The sequence below is a fragment of the Micropterus dolomieu genome, linkage group LG09 (assembly GCF_021292245.1).
Source record: "Micropterus dolomieu isolate WLL.071019.BEF.003 ecotype Adirondacks linkage group LG09, ASM2129224v1, whole genome shotgun sequence".
NCBI classification, from domain to species: Eukaryota; Metazoa; Chordata; class Actinopteri; order Centrarchiformes; family Centrarchidae; genus Micropterus; species Micropterus dolomieu.
In genome coordinates this window covers 3332491-3347441 of record NC_060158.1, presented here as the reverse complement: position 1 = coordinate 3347441, position 14951 = coordinate 3332491, and the positions used below count along the sequence as shown (strand labels likewise).

At 45.0% G+C, this 14951-nt stretch overlaps 1 protein-coding gene and 1 long non-coding RNA gene across 2 annotated transcripts in view; one reads left to right on the top strand and one right to left on the bottom strand.

Moving 5' to 3' along the window:
• The window catches only part of LOC123976550 (pleckstrin homology domain-containing family O member 1-A-like), a 25493-nt gene extending 15934 nt beyond the window's left edge, over positions 1-9559 (top strand). Inside the window, exons 3-10 of the mRNA XM_046058808.1 lie at positions 980-1120; positions 4187-4291; positions 4682-4783; positions 4908-5228; positions 5710-5807; positions 6608-6770; positions 6905-7017; positions 8664-9559. Of these exons, the coding sequence (XP_045914764.1) occupies positions 980-1120; positions 4187-4291; positions 4682-4783; positions 4908-5228; positions 5710-5807; positions 6608-6770; positions 6905-7017; positions 8664-9495 (1875 nt within the window). The 3' untranslated portion in view covers positions 9496-9559. The remainder of the gene's footprint in view (positions 1-979; positions 1121-4186; positions 4292-4681; positions 4784-4907; positions 5229-5709; positions 5808-6607; positions 6771-6904; positions 7018-8663) is intronic.
• The window catches only part of LOC123976623, a 13290-nt gene continuing 3247 nt past the window's right edge, over positions 4909-14951 (bottom strand). The window contains exons 2-3 of the long non-coding RNA XR_006826400.1: positions 5703-5819; positions 4909-5197 (exon numbers count right to left, since the gene is read on the bottom strand). This is a non-coding gene — a long non-coding RNA (uncharacterized LOC123976623). The remainder of the gene's footprint in view (positions 5198-5702; positions 5820-14951) is intronic.

Here is a 14951-nt window from a genome sequence, read left to right as displayed (position 1 = left end):
TGTAGGGTAGGGGGTTGTGGGTTAGGGGGTGTAGGGTAGGGGGTTGTGGGATGTAAGGTAGGGGGTTGTGGGATGTAGGGTAGGGGGTTGTGGGATGTAAGGTAGGGGGTTGTGGGATGTAGGGTAGGGGGTTGTGGGTTGTAGGGTAGGGGGTTTTGGGATGTAGGGTAGGGGGTTGTAGGATGTAGGGTAGGGGGTTTTGGGATGTAGGGTAGGGGGTTGTAGGATGTAGGGTAGGGGGTTTTGGGATGTAGGGTAGGGGGTTGTAGGATGTAGGGTAGGGGGTTGTAGGGTAGGGGGGCGTTGGAGGACCAGAATCCCTCTTCAGGCGTCCTGACCTTGACTTATTGATCTCTGTCAGGACGTAAAGAGAATTTAAACAAATAGGACAAAACATGTCTGTGAAGCTGGTTTAAACTGCTGGTAACCATAGCAACAGGAATGATTACTCACTCAAGGAGCTCTCGGATCTGCTCAAGGACCTTTCCAGTCTCCATAAGGACCACTGAAACCGTCTCAAGGACATCTGGAACCTCGTCAAAGGCGCCTGGAACCTCGCTGTGAACCACTGATAACTCCTTCAGGGCCCCACAACCCCCTCAAGGACTCCTCCTGGATCTCTACACCCTCCTCCAGGATCCACGACACTGAAATACATCAAGTACAGTGAATCAAATCTGTGAGACTGAAGAACAGTATCTTCACAACGTAGCACATCAGCTACATTAAACACCGGTAGAAACTCCCCAAGAAGCACTACGACCTTCTTAAGGGCCACAGGGACCTCTTCAAGGACTCCTGGAACCACTTCAAAGACTCCTTGTTCCCATCCCAGTGTCTGTCACTTGCACCTTGTTCGTTTTGATTTATATTGTGATTGATGACTTTGTGTTTGCTGCTTCTCTCCTTCATTTTCACTTTATTTAAAAAAGGCAAATAAAGAAGGTTTTGAGTTTGTTGCTTCTGTGTGTGTTTGCAGGTGAAAGACGAACGGAAAGCACAGGAGGTGTTTGACCTGGCTGACTACGAGCGTTCAGAGGAGCTGAGGAAGGCGAAGAGTCGCAGCAAGAAGAACCACAGCCGCTTCACCGTTCTGCGCTGCAGACAGCCGGGAAACACCGTGAGTCACGTCAGACCAGCGGCCCTGAGGAAGGAGGCGCTGACAGGGCTACTGATTACATCACAACATGGGTCGTTTTCACGAAGCCTCCCGATGCGACCCATATGAGACGTCCCGGGAGATATTTTAACCCAAACCGTGATCTTTTCCTGAACCTAACCAGACTGTGACGTCTAAAAAAACATTTATTCATTTAGCTGACGCTTTTATCCAAAGCGACTTACAGTTGCTGTACATGTCAGAGGTCGCACGCCTCTGGAGCAACGAGGGGTTAAGTGTCTTGCTCAAGGACACATTGGTGGATGGGTCACAGTGGGGGATTGAACCTGGATCTCTCACACCAAAGGCATCCACTGGACCACGACCACCCCTTTACTCAGGCCCCGCCCACACTGCTGCGTCTGCTCCTCCCGTCCAGAGAAAAACGGAGAAGTTTGAAAACGCTGCCGACCCCGTTTTTCGTTTTGAAACTCCGGGTAGCGTTTTAGTGAAGACGGGCAAAACCGGAGGACTTTAGAAACGATGACGCAGACGCTCACGCTCGGCTCTCTGATTGGCTCTTATCAGAGTTATTGATTTGGTGTTTTTATTAAAACATTCTGTACCGTGTAAAGAACACTCACAGCCTCCACTTGTACTGTGCATGTAGCCGTATTTACTCTGCGACGACTCCCAGTCTGTTTCCCGCCGCTGCTTTTAACCCCCGTGTCACATTCAGTAACAGTCCCAGCTCGTTATTGGTCCATGCAAAATAAAACCTGGTGCGGTTCTTCTTCTGCATTTCTTTATTCTTTCACCAAATCTTCTGAAACTACAGACCATCTGCTTCCCAGTGAACCTGAACGACCACTAGCTGTGCGTTTTAATACAGACGGAGATCAACTCTGATACGCAGCTAAAACGCTGCTGTGGACGGAGATCAGATTCGTTTAAAACTCTGTAAACTCTTGTCTTGACCAAAGCGCCCATGTGTGACGAGTTGGTACTGAGAACATGTCGGTGAGTAAAATAGCCTCGAAGCGTCAGAGCCTTTTTTTTTTATGCCACCTCATGAATCACAGTCATGCAGTTTCAGGTCTGTGGCTCTATGCCCCTCCCCACCGCCCCGAGGACCGCTGAGGCTGATGGGAATGTCAGCAGTCCTGCAGGTATTTGGTCACAAACCAAAGTGTTGGACACGTTAACATGTTGACCTGATGGTGGCGCCAGATGGAAAGTCAGAGGATCATTAAAGTTATTACAGTTTCATCTCAGTCCAACAGCTGCTGAGACGTTTCCGTCCTCACAGTGTTTCTGTCTTTGTTTGTCTTCGTGTCCGTCCTCTGTGCTCAGAGATTACTCTGCCCTGAATGACCCTCGCTGCCACCTCATTGGTGGGTTTCCTCCTACATCCGTCTCAGGATTGGTGGATCAGATTTTATATCATCCGCCCACCCAGCCTCGACTGCAGCGATTGGCCGAGCCGTGTTGGGTTTTTTTCTCCTCTGAAAGGTTTAATCTGCAGAATCCAATTAGTCTGTCAGAGGCCGGGTTACAGCAGAATAATCCCTGCAAACATGTTAGTCTGCCTCGCTCACCCACCCTCTCTCTCTCTCTCTGCAGTATTTAGGTCTGCTGCAGTTCATTGCAGAGCTGACAGCATGTAAAAGATTCAGTCAAATGATTTTTACTTATTTCTGTTCTTTAAAATAAAGACAGTGAATCTGAAATACCTCCTGTCCCTGCTGCTCATCCTCGTCCAGTTAAAGTCACTGAATGACAGTCCTCTCGACTCGACATCAGCGGGTATTAAAATCAAATTACAAAAAGCGTGAGATGTATTAAACTTCAACTTCGCCGATATTTAGTGGCAAAGAACTGCATCCAGTTTTTAGAATACTAACAGAGTGTAATCTGAAACTAAAGTCTATTAACTTCTCCACTACAAAGGAAATTAGATGTACTGAAGAACTTGAAGTATGTGGAAGAACAAACTGTGGAAGAATAGCATAAATAACATCAGCGCTGCTAAAGAACACAGTGAACAACATCTGCAGGACGTTAGCAAAGTCCTTATAGGCAAGTCCTGCCACTCGGCAGCCATCTTGGTTTCCAACACGTTCTCATCTCAAGACGTCATAACGGACGCTTTCAGACAGTGTGACAAAGCTTAAGTATTTTACGCTAAAGGTACCCTTCAGCGTCCGTATGAAGCGTCACCAGAGCGTCTCCACGAGACGCATCCAGAAGCCTACACATGGTGGCTGGAAGCTGCATAGCTGCAGTCTCTATAGTCAGTGTAACTTGCACTGTACATTTCCATCTAAACTGAAGCTTATTTTTAACCCTTTTCTCTCTGCTCGCACACACACACCCGCTGAAGCACACCAAGGGGTAGGGTTTTTCTTTTTACATGTTTATTTACAACATTAAATGTTGAAATGTGTATTGTAACAGGCTGTATATTAACTTATTGGGAGAAAACAGGTAGTTCTATGTAAAACCAGACGTTTTACATAGAACTATATCCCAAAATGGTTTGATCCTCATTTCATAACGCCATTGCGTAGCTTCGGCTGCGAGATTGACTGTCGAATCAGGCTCCGCCTATGGAAGCATTGAATCTTCGACTATTCGGGTTCAGCCCTACTATGTATTCCCTAGTAGACCCTTACGTCAGCGGAACCCCACGATTGGCGTAATATGTTTCCCGCTACCTTTGGCGTTACGGGGTTTCTCTATAGATTAAAACAAAGAATTCAGTGAAAAACTTCACTTACGAAAACTGCACATCGTAGCATGCTAGCTACACTAGGGACACCAAATGGCTTCAAACAAAAAACTTACATCTCAACGAGATCAAATGAGTCTGGGTTTCATATCATCATCATCTTGACGCTCACATAATATTAACACAGTTTTTCACAGCGTTTTGAAAGTTTGCTTGAACTTTGCCTTGCAGACGGGTGGCCTGAATTTCTCTGTTAGTTTAGTTTCAGTCTGGTTGGTTTAGACTAGAAAGGTAAATCCTACTGCATCAGAATCTGTATCATAAAACAAACACAGTAAAGTTTTGTCTCTTTGCAGGTTCCCAACCTTGTGTTTCTGGCGGTGAGTCCAGAGGAAAAGGAATCATGGGTCAACGCCCTCAATGTGGCCATCATCAAAGCCAAGAACCGCATCTTAGACGAGGTAAGAGTGACCTGTTGGAATAAACCTTGATGAAACTAATTAAGTGTTAAAAACCTGATGAAAGGGTTACTTCTATGTTTGAAAAGAACAGGTTTGGGTTAAAATAACTACGTAGGTCAGTTAACACGTAAGTTAACTTACGTCACTTGTGTAACTTACGCAATTTACATAACTCGCATAACTAAAATACAAATATTTAATGTTGACTTTTTGTTTCACACGGGACACGAACCCTGGTCTCCTGGTTCAAAGTCCAGGTTCTGGCCCTCCATCCACCCCAACCACCTCCTTACTCAGTCTTTTCTGTTAAATTTCATATACCTGCCTAAAAAAAACTGGCTCCCGGACATTTCAGAAGGCGCTAGAGTTGATATCTGTGTCTCTGTCCAGGTGACCATCGAGGAGGACAGTGCGCTGGTTCATCCCACCAGAGACCGGGCAAAGATCCCTCATGGCCGCCGGCTGCCGACCAGAGGACACCTGATGGCAGTGGTACTGAGTTCTCTTGCAGTCTTTCTTTCATTTTAACTAATTCCATCTTTCAGTTTTTCTAAATCAAAACCTTTTTGAAACGTGACATTATTGACATCATCTCGTCCATGGCCACTCACCCCAGGCGTCCACCTCGTCCCATGGCATGCTGACTCTGGACCTGGTTGCAGAGGAGGATGGTTTCTGTCCGGACTACGATGACGCCTCCCGGGAATCCTGGGATAACAGCTTCCCAGACGAGGGGGGGTCGTGTGGACAAGCGGCAGTTGTCGGATCTGGGGGGTGCGGAGTTCGTCAGCGAGCCGGCACCGACGTGTCCAAGCTCCGGGTGACATCCAAGGAGCCCAAGGTGAAGACCAGCAGTCTGCCCAGGGGGAGTGAGCGGTCCTGGGGCAAACAGTCCCACCTGGAGGCCTGCAAGGTCCACAAGACCCAGCAGGTGCAGGTTGGGAAACTCAACTCTAGATTTTCTTCTGCTACACTGATCATTACTCATTTAGTCATTTTGTTAATATACATGATTATTTCATGAGTGCATTAGTTAGTTAGTGTAGGGCTGAGACTGACCTACATAGCCAGAAGCAAATGCGGTAGTACTAGAGATCTGCACAAACCTAAATCTAAGACCTGAACCCAAATGACCGTAACTGATATTGCAAATTCAAACCCCCACCCTACCATAGACTGTATTTTTGTTTCATTTGTTTTGGTGCAGAGACACGGCACTGTGCTGTTTTAGTAAGCTTTTTCATGGGATGTTGGCACTAGAACTAATATTTGTGAATGTGTCATCAATAATACTACTAGTAAGTCAAAAAACATTGGCACATTGGTAGAAGTCGGTTGTTATTATGCAGACATTTCCCTCCACTTGCCAATGAACCACTGATACAAACAAAAGACTTGAACATAGTGTTACCTTTCAGGTGCTTCAGGCTCAGTCTCGAACACCACAGCCCGGGAAGAGGTTCAGCATGCAGGGCCGAAGTCGCTGTGCCTCCATGGATGAAGTCCTCTCCTCCAGGTACGCAAACACCTGATACCAAAACAAACTATCACAACACAACTCCTGACAAAACATGTTCACATTGCGATGTATAAAAAACCTACTTAATCCATCTCCATCAACGTACGTTTACATCTTGAGGAAGGACTTCAGAGATCAGCGGCTATTCTGGAAAATGGCGCTTCTGCTGTATTCAGGGTTTCACTTTAACAAAGACATATAATGCTATAATGGATTATCTATCTATCCATCCACCTACCCATCCATCCATACATCTATCTATCCATCCATCCAATGACCTACCCATCTGTACATCTATCTATCCATCCATCCACTTACCCATCTATCCACCTATCTATCCATCATCCATCCATCCATCCATGGTCCAAGTCTTATTCAAGTCCGGGTCGAGGTGGCAGCAGACCAAGCAAGGTATCCCAGACGTCCATTTCTCCAGTTTTGTCTTACTGCTTTTTCTGCGAAGAAAACAAATTTCAGCCACTTGTATCCGGCATCTCATGTTTTTGGTAACCACCAAAAGGTTGGAACGTAGTTTCGCTGATAAATCACCACAAGTAAGTCCACAAGATAAAGATATTGGGGAACCTCTGGGTCTTGTTCCTGAATGAGAATTCTGGATGTGATGGACGATTTGTGTTGATTTTCAGAGAAATGAACTGAAAACGACAGCTGCCTGAGAGGAAGGAAGTGTATTTACAAACTGATGCACGATTTGGAAAATGATCAGCAAGAAGGGAAAGTAATTTTTGGAAATGGAGGTTAGGGCCCGGTTTACCTCTTCCTTCTTCCTCCTTCAGACCGGCGATGATTCGCTCTGAGTTGCGCTTCGCTCTGCGGCGTTACCCGACTGAAGAGGAGGCGGGGGGCGGGGCTTCAGTACAGCCGGTCGGCCAGCTGCAGAGCCTAATCGCCCAGCGGATGCAGAGAGCTCAGGAGCTGCTGGAGGAGATGAGACTGCAGGTCCGACCGCTTGATCCATGAGTTCACTGAGTTTAGCCAATTGGTTGTTAATTGACTGACTATATGATGGGACCAGAAGCAAATAATATAATGCAGAAATGGATGAATTATAATTTAACGTATTGTGAAAACAGGAGCTGCAGAAGGCCAAAGCAGAGAGAGAACGAGGAGGCAGCTCACCCTACCTGAAAGGCGTCGGCTCCCCTCGCCTCCACCACCTCAGGGGCTCGGACTCTCCTCACTCCAGGTCGGTTTTATTACTTTTAATAATATTTAATAATATTAAGACCTCTCAAAGTCTTCATGTGTGCTGCACACTTTTAGGGTCTTTCTTTCCATGACACAAAAGTTTCAGTTAGTCAGGTTTTAGTGACACTTTCAGGAATGATGGATTACTTAAAGTTGGTATTTGGAGGCACCAGGTGAAAGACTGGAGGGGATGTTTAGGGATATCAACTGAGCTAAAGGTGCTGCTAGAGGACAGCAAGGGGTGTGTCCAAAATGAAAAGTCCATCCTACCTGACTTAAACCCTTAATTTCCTTGTGGAGCAGAGGTCAGCAACAGTCTTGTGTGCATCGTACATGTTGCATCTTAACCAGCAGGATGGGGAATTGCCTCCACCTGTTTCACCAGAGCCCTCTTGGCCACCAGGTTTCTGGTTGGATCCAGACACTCCTGTATGGTAAAGGCTTTGGCAGTAAACTGCTCACAAGACATTCCTTTGTTTGGCTTAACATACTTGTTTTCACCCCCACAACAAGGATAAAGCGTCTGCCTTTAAGATTTCATCCTAGAGGGATGAAAGTCTCGTAGGAGTCAAAGAAACTAGGTCAGACTTGTCCGACAAAGATGGAAGGTGGGGGTGCTGTCACAGCCCGTTCTCATTCCCAGAGCATCAAGTACCTCACTTTGGGTACCGACACTTAAGGCAACCTTTAACGCCACTGACTATAAATTACCGGACTTTGATCCAGGAGACTGGTGTTTGTTTCCTGTGTGAAACAAAAAGCCAACATTGATTCCTTTTTAGTAATGCTACGTAAGTTACGGTCAGTCACTCACGTGATTTAAGTTGAGTACTTATCTTAACCCAAACCATGATCTTTTCCTAAAGCTAACCAAATTTCGACATTTCACAACGTTAACCACTTATTTTATTTTGAAAGTCTGACCGGACGTTGCATATTTATTCTTGCTAACTTGACCTACCTGTATAAAAAATGTTGTTAAAGTGTAACCAGGACATTAAAAAGCAAACTTGAACAAGCGTCCATATGTGACGATGTTAGGATGAGAACAGGTGGTCATTGCCTCCTTCTGGCTGTATCTCACCTCCTCCCCGATCTGTCTCAAACATCTCTGCGTGTTTGTTGTCTTGATGCGACGATTCATACAAAATGCATTTAACAGAGCACAGACAGTCTCTCCTCAGAGACATTCACGGTGTTGCGCTTGGTTGTTCACGTGTGACAGGAGTATTTGTGTGAAGAATCAAACAAGTAATTTGAGAGCGAAGTTCAAACTCTGCATACTTGCACACTTGGTAAATCACTGAGGAAAGTGGCCATGGTTTTGAAAAGTACTAAATCTGTGGTTGAGCTCCAGATTCCGCTGTCAGAAAGGTCTTTGTAGGCACTGAAAGACAATTTGACAGAAACTTAGTTTAAAGCGTCACCGAGGCCTTTAATAGCTGAACATTTCAATGAAATCCGGCCGTTTGTATACCTCGCCAAGGGCGAAGGCTTTGGGTAAAAGCCAAGTCTTGCTAGTTTGACTGAGGCTCGTCTGTGCATCATTGGTTTGTAAAGATGGAAACACCAGAGGGTCTGAAAGAGTTGCAGAGGCAAAGTAACCAGCTAATTTCATCACTGAGTTTTTTTTGTCTTTCTCAGCAGGTCGTCTGGATCTCCAAGGAGCAGGAGCAGCGACTCTCCTCGCATCCGGGGCAAAGACTCTCCTCGTCTGAGAGGGAGAGAGTCTCCTCGATCCAAAGCCAAGAGGAATCGCTCCAAAGGGGCCGACTCGCCTCGCTCCAGAGGGTCTCATTCACCTGCCGCTAAAGCAAACGACTCTCCTCGACTGAAAGATTCAGCTCGTCACGCTGCCACCGACTCCCCTCGGACAAAGAGCTCCGACGCGGTCTGTTCACCAAAACTCAAGGGATCGTCCAGCTCCTCTTGTCCCAACAAGGGGGACAACTCTCCTGTGCAGAAGTCGCCTGAATCCCCTCCATGTGTCAGCAGATTCGACTCCTCGCATGTTAAAGGATCCGATTCACCACGAAGCAGTGAAACCGACTCCCCTCGTGTGGGGAGCAGCAAAGAGTCGCCCTGTCCGAGTCAGAAGAACTCCCCGAGCCTTTCTGGACCCTATGAGTCCTCGCAGCCCAAAACCCCCGACAAACACCGCCTGTCCCCTCCTTCGCCATCCTCGCCTCCGTCCCTGCTGTCGGAAGAGGACCTCGAGGTGGAGAACAGGCGTGCCGAGGCCGAGCGTCTCCTGGAGGAGGCCGTGTCGTCGTGGAAGGAGGCACAGGAGGTGCTGCAGGAGGTGAAGGAGCTGCAGAGCCAGACTCTACGGCGGCAGCGCAGGAGGACCTACGAGAAGATGACGCCAACAGCGGCGGTGGCTCAGTTGCCAACAGCGACCGCGACGGCAGATGAGGACGATATGCCCACCTCACCGACGTCACCTGAGGATGACGACGAGTCTGAGACACCTTGATGAGGATTTTCTTTCTTACAAATCTTTATTGAATAATTGACTTTACTCGATGAAAGTAGCAGCGTTTTTTCAGCATGCTTACACACAAAAAAAACCCAGACAGGATTTGCATAATTTGGGAGTTTTTAATTCTATTCCTTAAATGTTTTTCATCTTCTAATCCAGGGATGGTTGCACGTGAACACTTCAGCAAGTGTGGATTATTTTGAAACCAGCAATACAGTTCTTCCCAGGAGGTTTAACGACTTTAATCCTCCACAGTGCACTAGACCGCCCTCACTTCTGCTGCCCGTTTTATTCCACAAAGTCTCTTTGCGTGACGGATGTCTCACATTTAATTTGATTAAACAGAATTTAGAGCCAAGAGGCAGTGGGCGCTCCCACTCCACCTTTTCGAATGATGCTGCACGTTGTTCCTGAAGCCTCTCCTATGATTTTCCAGGCAACATCTTCCCCCAAGAGCTTTTTGGAAATATATTTGGGGTTTTGGGAGATGGAAAAAAAGACAGTTTGATTTAAAGACAATTTTTTTTCCAAGCAAAGATGTCAACGTTTATATAATGGGAAACTTTTTCAATGCGACAAAAACGTAAAGGCACTGAATTTCTTAGGGACTTGATGAATAAATATCTGTTACATGATTTCTTTGATATTTATAATATGTCTTCTTGTGCGACATTTCTGTTAAAACAATCTTATAAATTGTCAGTCTGATGTAGTTGTAGCCCCATAAATGCCCTTCCAGCTCACTGATGTGACGTTTCAAACATTTGCAGTGAGTTTTGTGTAGCTACAACAAAAATCAGGGATTTCAGTGTTTTACACCGTAAAGAGAAAATAAGCAATACTGTCAATGAGAAACAAAATGTGTTCTCTAAGACTTGTTAATCAGTAATGGGCTGTAACAGACCAAAAAGCACGGTTTAACCCAGATTAACCTCTGTTTCCCCCACTCTGTGCAGTATGTACTCTGTTTCTTTTTATTACAGCTTGGGATTTGATCTGTGGTAAAACATTTAAGAATATATAAGCTGAAATTAAAACCGTGAAGATCTTAAAACTAGAATTTGAAACACGGACCATTCACATGATCGGGTAATAAAGCAGGACCCACCTTAAAGTCCTTTTCACTTCTGCTAATGGTTGTGTTTTAGTGCTGCTTTTACAATTAGCACAATTAGTACTGGACTGGATATTTGAGGACAGTTGAGTTTAAAAAGTCCAACAGCAATACATCGGCCCAGAGTGCTTACTTTAAAAAAAAAAATTGTTATATAAATAAAACATTTCCATTTCTTAAAATTGTTTTTAAAGCAACATTATGTAAGATGGGGGTTTTTTGCGCGATTTGGCATCCCTTTGTTGTGATTCCATCGCCAGTTGTTGCTAACAGCCAAAAATCAAGTAAGCACGACATCACAAGACGCAGCAACATTACTGACTAGTCCAACAGGAAGAAGGCCAGCTCACCGTTGGTCCTGCAGACTTTTATTTCACAAATCTCTCGCCAACGTCCGGCAGCTTCTTGCTCGGTCCCGCTCTTTTTCCCTCAGCGTCCTCTTCGGTCTCTTCTCCTCTGCCTTTAGCTAACGTTACATCCTGCTGATCCCGGTTATATTGCCCCCTCGCTTGGCGCCGGCTCTCCACCTGCAGCAGCATGAAGTTGCTTGGTTGGGGAGCTAGCCAACAAAGCTAGCCAGCAACCGACGCTGGAGCACTTACAGTAACGTTACCGATGTCCGAGTGTGTTAGCTAGTAAGTTTGCTAACATCAACTCCAGACTTGTAGCAGATGTGAAACCTCTGGCTGGTTCACTTTGCAAACAAGCAAGAGCAACAAGACAGTAAGTTATTACTGACTAGTCCAACAGGAAGAACCTGTCCTCCAACCTAAACAACAAAATATGATGTTGGTCCATACCTCCCGAAAAGACACGAGCGTTTCCAATACCAGGCAACTTAACTACTTACGTACGTCACGTGACATTCAATACGTGGTAAATGTTGTGAAACGTTCACAGTTTGGTCACAGTTTGGTCAGTTTGGATATACTTTAGCAAAAGATTAGGATTTGGGTTAAAATAAGTCAATTATGTAAGTCACATGACGGACGTCAGTAACTCTATACAACTTAAAACTCATATCATTTACTTGGCTTCACACGGGACTCAAAAGTTGGTCTCTGAGTGAAAGTTTTGACCCATCCGACCTCCTAAAGCCCTGGATATACTTGCTTTTAACTATGCGTTCATAGCAAGATGGCTGCCACGCGTATCCTGCTTTCCTTTGGAGCGTAGGTTGTGCACGCCAACCGCCAGTAAACGCAATTACCGAGATCATTGTGACGTCTAAAATCACAACCTGCTCGAGTGTCGCCATGTTTGGTTTGTTTACGAGGTTGTCGAGGAAGATAATCCGGTGTCTGCGAGGGAGGATCCGGTCCTGGTCTGCCCCCTAGTGGATTCAGGTACACGCAAAGTACGCAGGCAAGTATGTGAACAAAGCCGCTTGCGTCGCCGACGCCTGTCGACGCCTACGCATTGTTAAAAAGCAAGTATATCCAAACGGACCTTCTGACTATTAATACTACGTCACCTGACTTCCTTCTTTGCTTCTGTCGTACGGCCACTAGAGGTCGCTACCACAGCAAACATAGGTCGTAATATCGCGCTGCACAAACGACCCATATTGTCTTTTTCTGGGAGGATGTCCTGCAGCCTTTCAGCTCTTTTAGCTCAACGAGTAAAAGCGTCTGATTTTTACTCACATCCGGTCTCCTCATCGGTCACTCTCTCTTCCTCTGACGTCTTCTTCGGCCTCTTCAGCCTCTGCCTGATATCTATACTGAGAATACTTCTTCCAAAGAACTCACATTGTACTTTATATACTTGTTGCTTCGTCTTATAGTTCTCTGCAGAGTCGTGTTGGTGCCATGAAGCGTTACGCTGTTCTCTCGATAGGTTTCAATGCTACATCGTTCAGTAACAGCAGTGGGAATGAGACGCCATCCACCCTGTTACAAGTCAGTGTCCCATCAAAATGACTTTCCAGCTGTTATTTTAAGATAAAAATAAAAACTACATAATGTTGCTTTAAACAATCATGGCCACCATGTACTGGAGCATTTTGCAGGTGGAGTATAAATTTGGATGAACACGTGACAAGACGTGTATCGCCAAACAAAAAACAAAAATTCACGCGTTGTGGATATAAATGACAACACGTTTGTGTCGCAGACGTGAACGAACGACAAGAAGTCGCAGGTGATGTTGAAATGAAATGTACGATCTGACGTGTTCCTCTGGTTGCTCAAGCTAATATCTGCTGATTTATCGATTGAGCTCTAGTTGACACAGAAATGTTTATAGCACATAAACAGTGCTGAAAACATTTGTTCTATAATTGTGTACTATTAGCATATTAGCATAAAATAAATAATAATTAACAATTTATAGATTCACAAAAATACTAAACAACTTTCTGGAAATATGGACGACATGTGGAGCCAATAATAATAATAAAAACTTTATTTGTGGAGCACTTTTTAAAACCAAGACACAAGGTGCTGTACAACAGGAACCATCCTTACAAATACAAAGTAATTAAAATAATTAAAATTCAACAATAAATAATACATGAATAAATATCAGTAAACTATTTAAAGGTCACTTTTTGTGTTGGTTATTAAATGTTCACATGAATTGATCTCTCTTTCTGTCCCGTCACACGGTTTTCTCCAGTTTTGGTGTTTTTGCACATTTGTCCTGAACGTTGAGAAGAAGCACCGGCGCTGTAACGGGTTACATGTTATGGATTCATTGTGCTGTGAGTGATGTTGGTGAAAAGATGATTAATTTTATTTGTTTTATGCACATTTAGATCAACTTTCATGACCAGAATCCACTGTGTCAGATAACATTGTTCACAAAAATATGGAAACAGGTTATTTTAAATGTTTAATTTTCTTTTCTTTTTTTTGCTCATTTTGTTTAACTACAGATTTTATATGTTGATGTTTTTGAATAATGTTTGAATTACAGTATACAGCATTGCATTGTGGGTGAATGGAGCCAAAAAAAACCACCACTGTATATTTTCTGTTTTAAACACCCAGACCTCGTTTTCACGTGGAAAAAATAAAATAAGCTAAAGAAACTGCCAATGAAGTGAAATTATTTTACCTGCTCTTCAGTATGAACGTTTTTATTCCAGCGCAGCGACCTGAGACTCACCTGCTGTATGAGACCAAATGACGATGAGATTTATTTTGTTGTGTTCTTCACACACCATGAACAGCCTTACTCATTCTGTCGTAGCAGAAGATGGCAGAGATAAAGTTGTCCTTAAATCTGCCAATAACAACATGGAGTCTGGTGAGACTTTGTCTCTATTTTCAATCTGCAGTAAAGCTCACTTCAGATGGCCGATGTCAGACCGCGGCCTGAAAGTGACCCACATGTGCAGAAGAATAACACGCCGTCATGTATAGCACGCTGTCGTACAGAAGGAAACAAGGAGCCACAGAGGTTAGCTCGTACATGCTAAACCTCCTGGTTTCCTCTCGAGGTCACTTCCTGTCCTTTTCATTACAACACATCCGCCTTTTAACTCTCTCTCGCTCGCTCTGCTGAGTCTTTTTATTAAGTCAGGTTACCGTGGTTATCTGAACCCAACCGCATTTCGAACAATCAGGCTTGGACCACATATGAACTGGCTCAGAGATCAGAGTCCATGTAACCTGTTCACACTGTTATAAAGACATCAGATCTGAGTCACACGTGAGCAGAAAAATCAGGTTCGTGTCTTTTGTCTGCAGCCTGACTGACTTTCTGTCGTAGGAACACAGATCGAGTGTCCAGAGTGCAGATTTATCAGTTAGTGAGAGGAGACACACAGAGTCAGGTCAGCGAGCTGTAATGCAGAGCAGAGCAGATGTAGGGCAGAACAAACAGCAACGCTCCATTACACAGCTCCACCTCTGCAGCACACACGCCAACACTCACTCTGTGTGTGTGGCTGCAGTGCATGAGTGCGTGCGTGATTATGCATGCATGTATGACCATTTCTTAATGACTCATCTGCTGCCATTATGCACGCTGCGTTTGCATGTCGACACTGAAAGCCACCTTTAAGGAGCACAAAGACTGGAGGCAGAGGGAAACTGTTAGCCTAGCTTAGCACAAAGACTAGAGGCAGAGGGAAGCTGTTAGCCTAGCTTAGCACAAGGACTAGAGGCAGAGGGAAGCTGTTAGCCTAGCTTAGCACAAAGACTAGAGGCAGAGGGAAACTGTTAGCCTAGCTTAGCACAAAGACTAGAGGCAGAGGGAAGCTGTTAGCCTAGCTTAGCACAAAGACTAGAGGCAGAGGGAAGCTGTTAGCCTAGCTTAGCACAAAGACTAGAGGCAGAGGGAAGCTGTTAGCCTAGCTTAGCACAAAGATGAAGCAGAGGGAAACTGT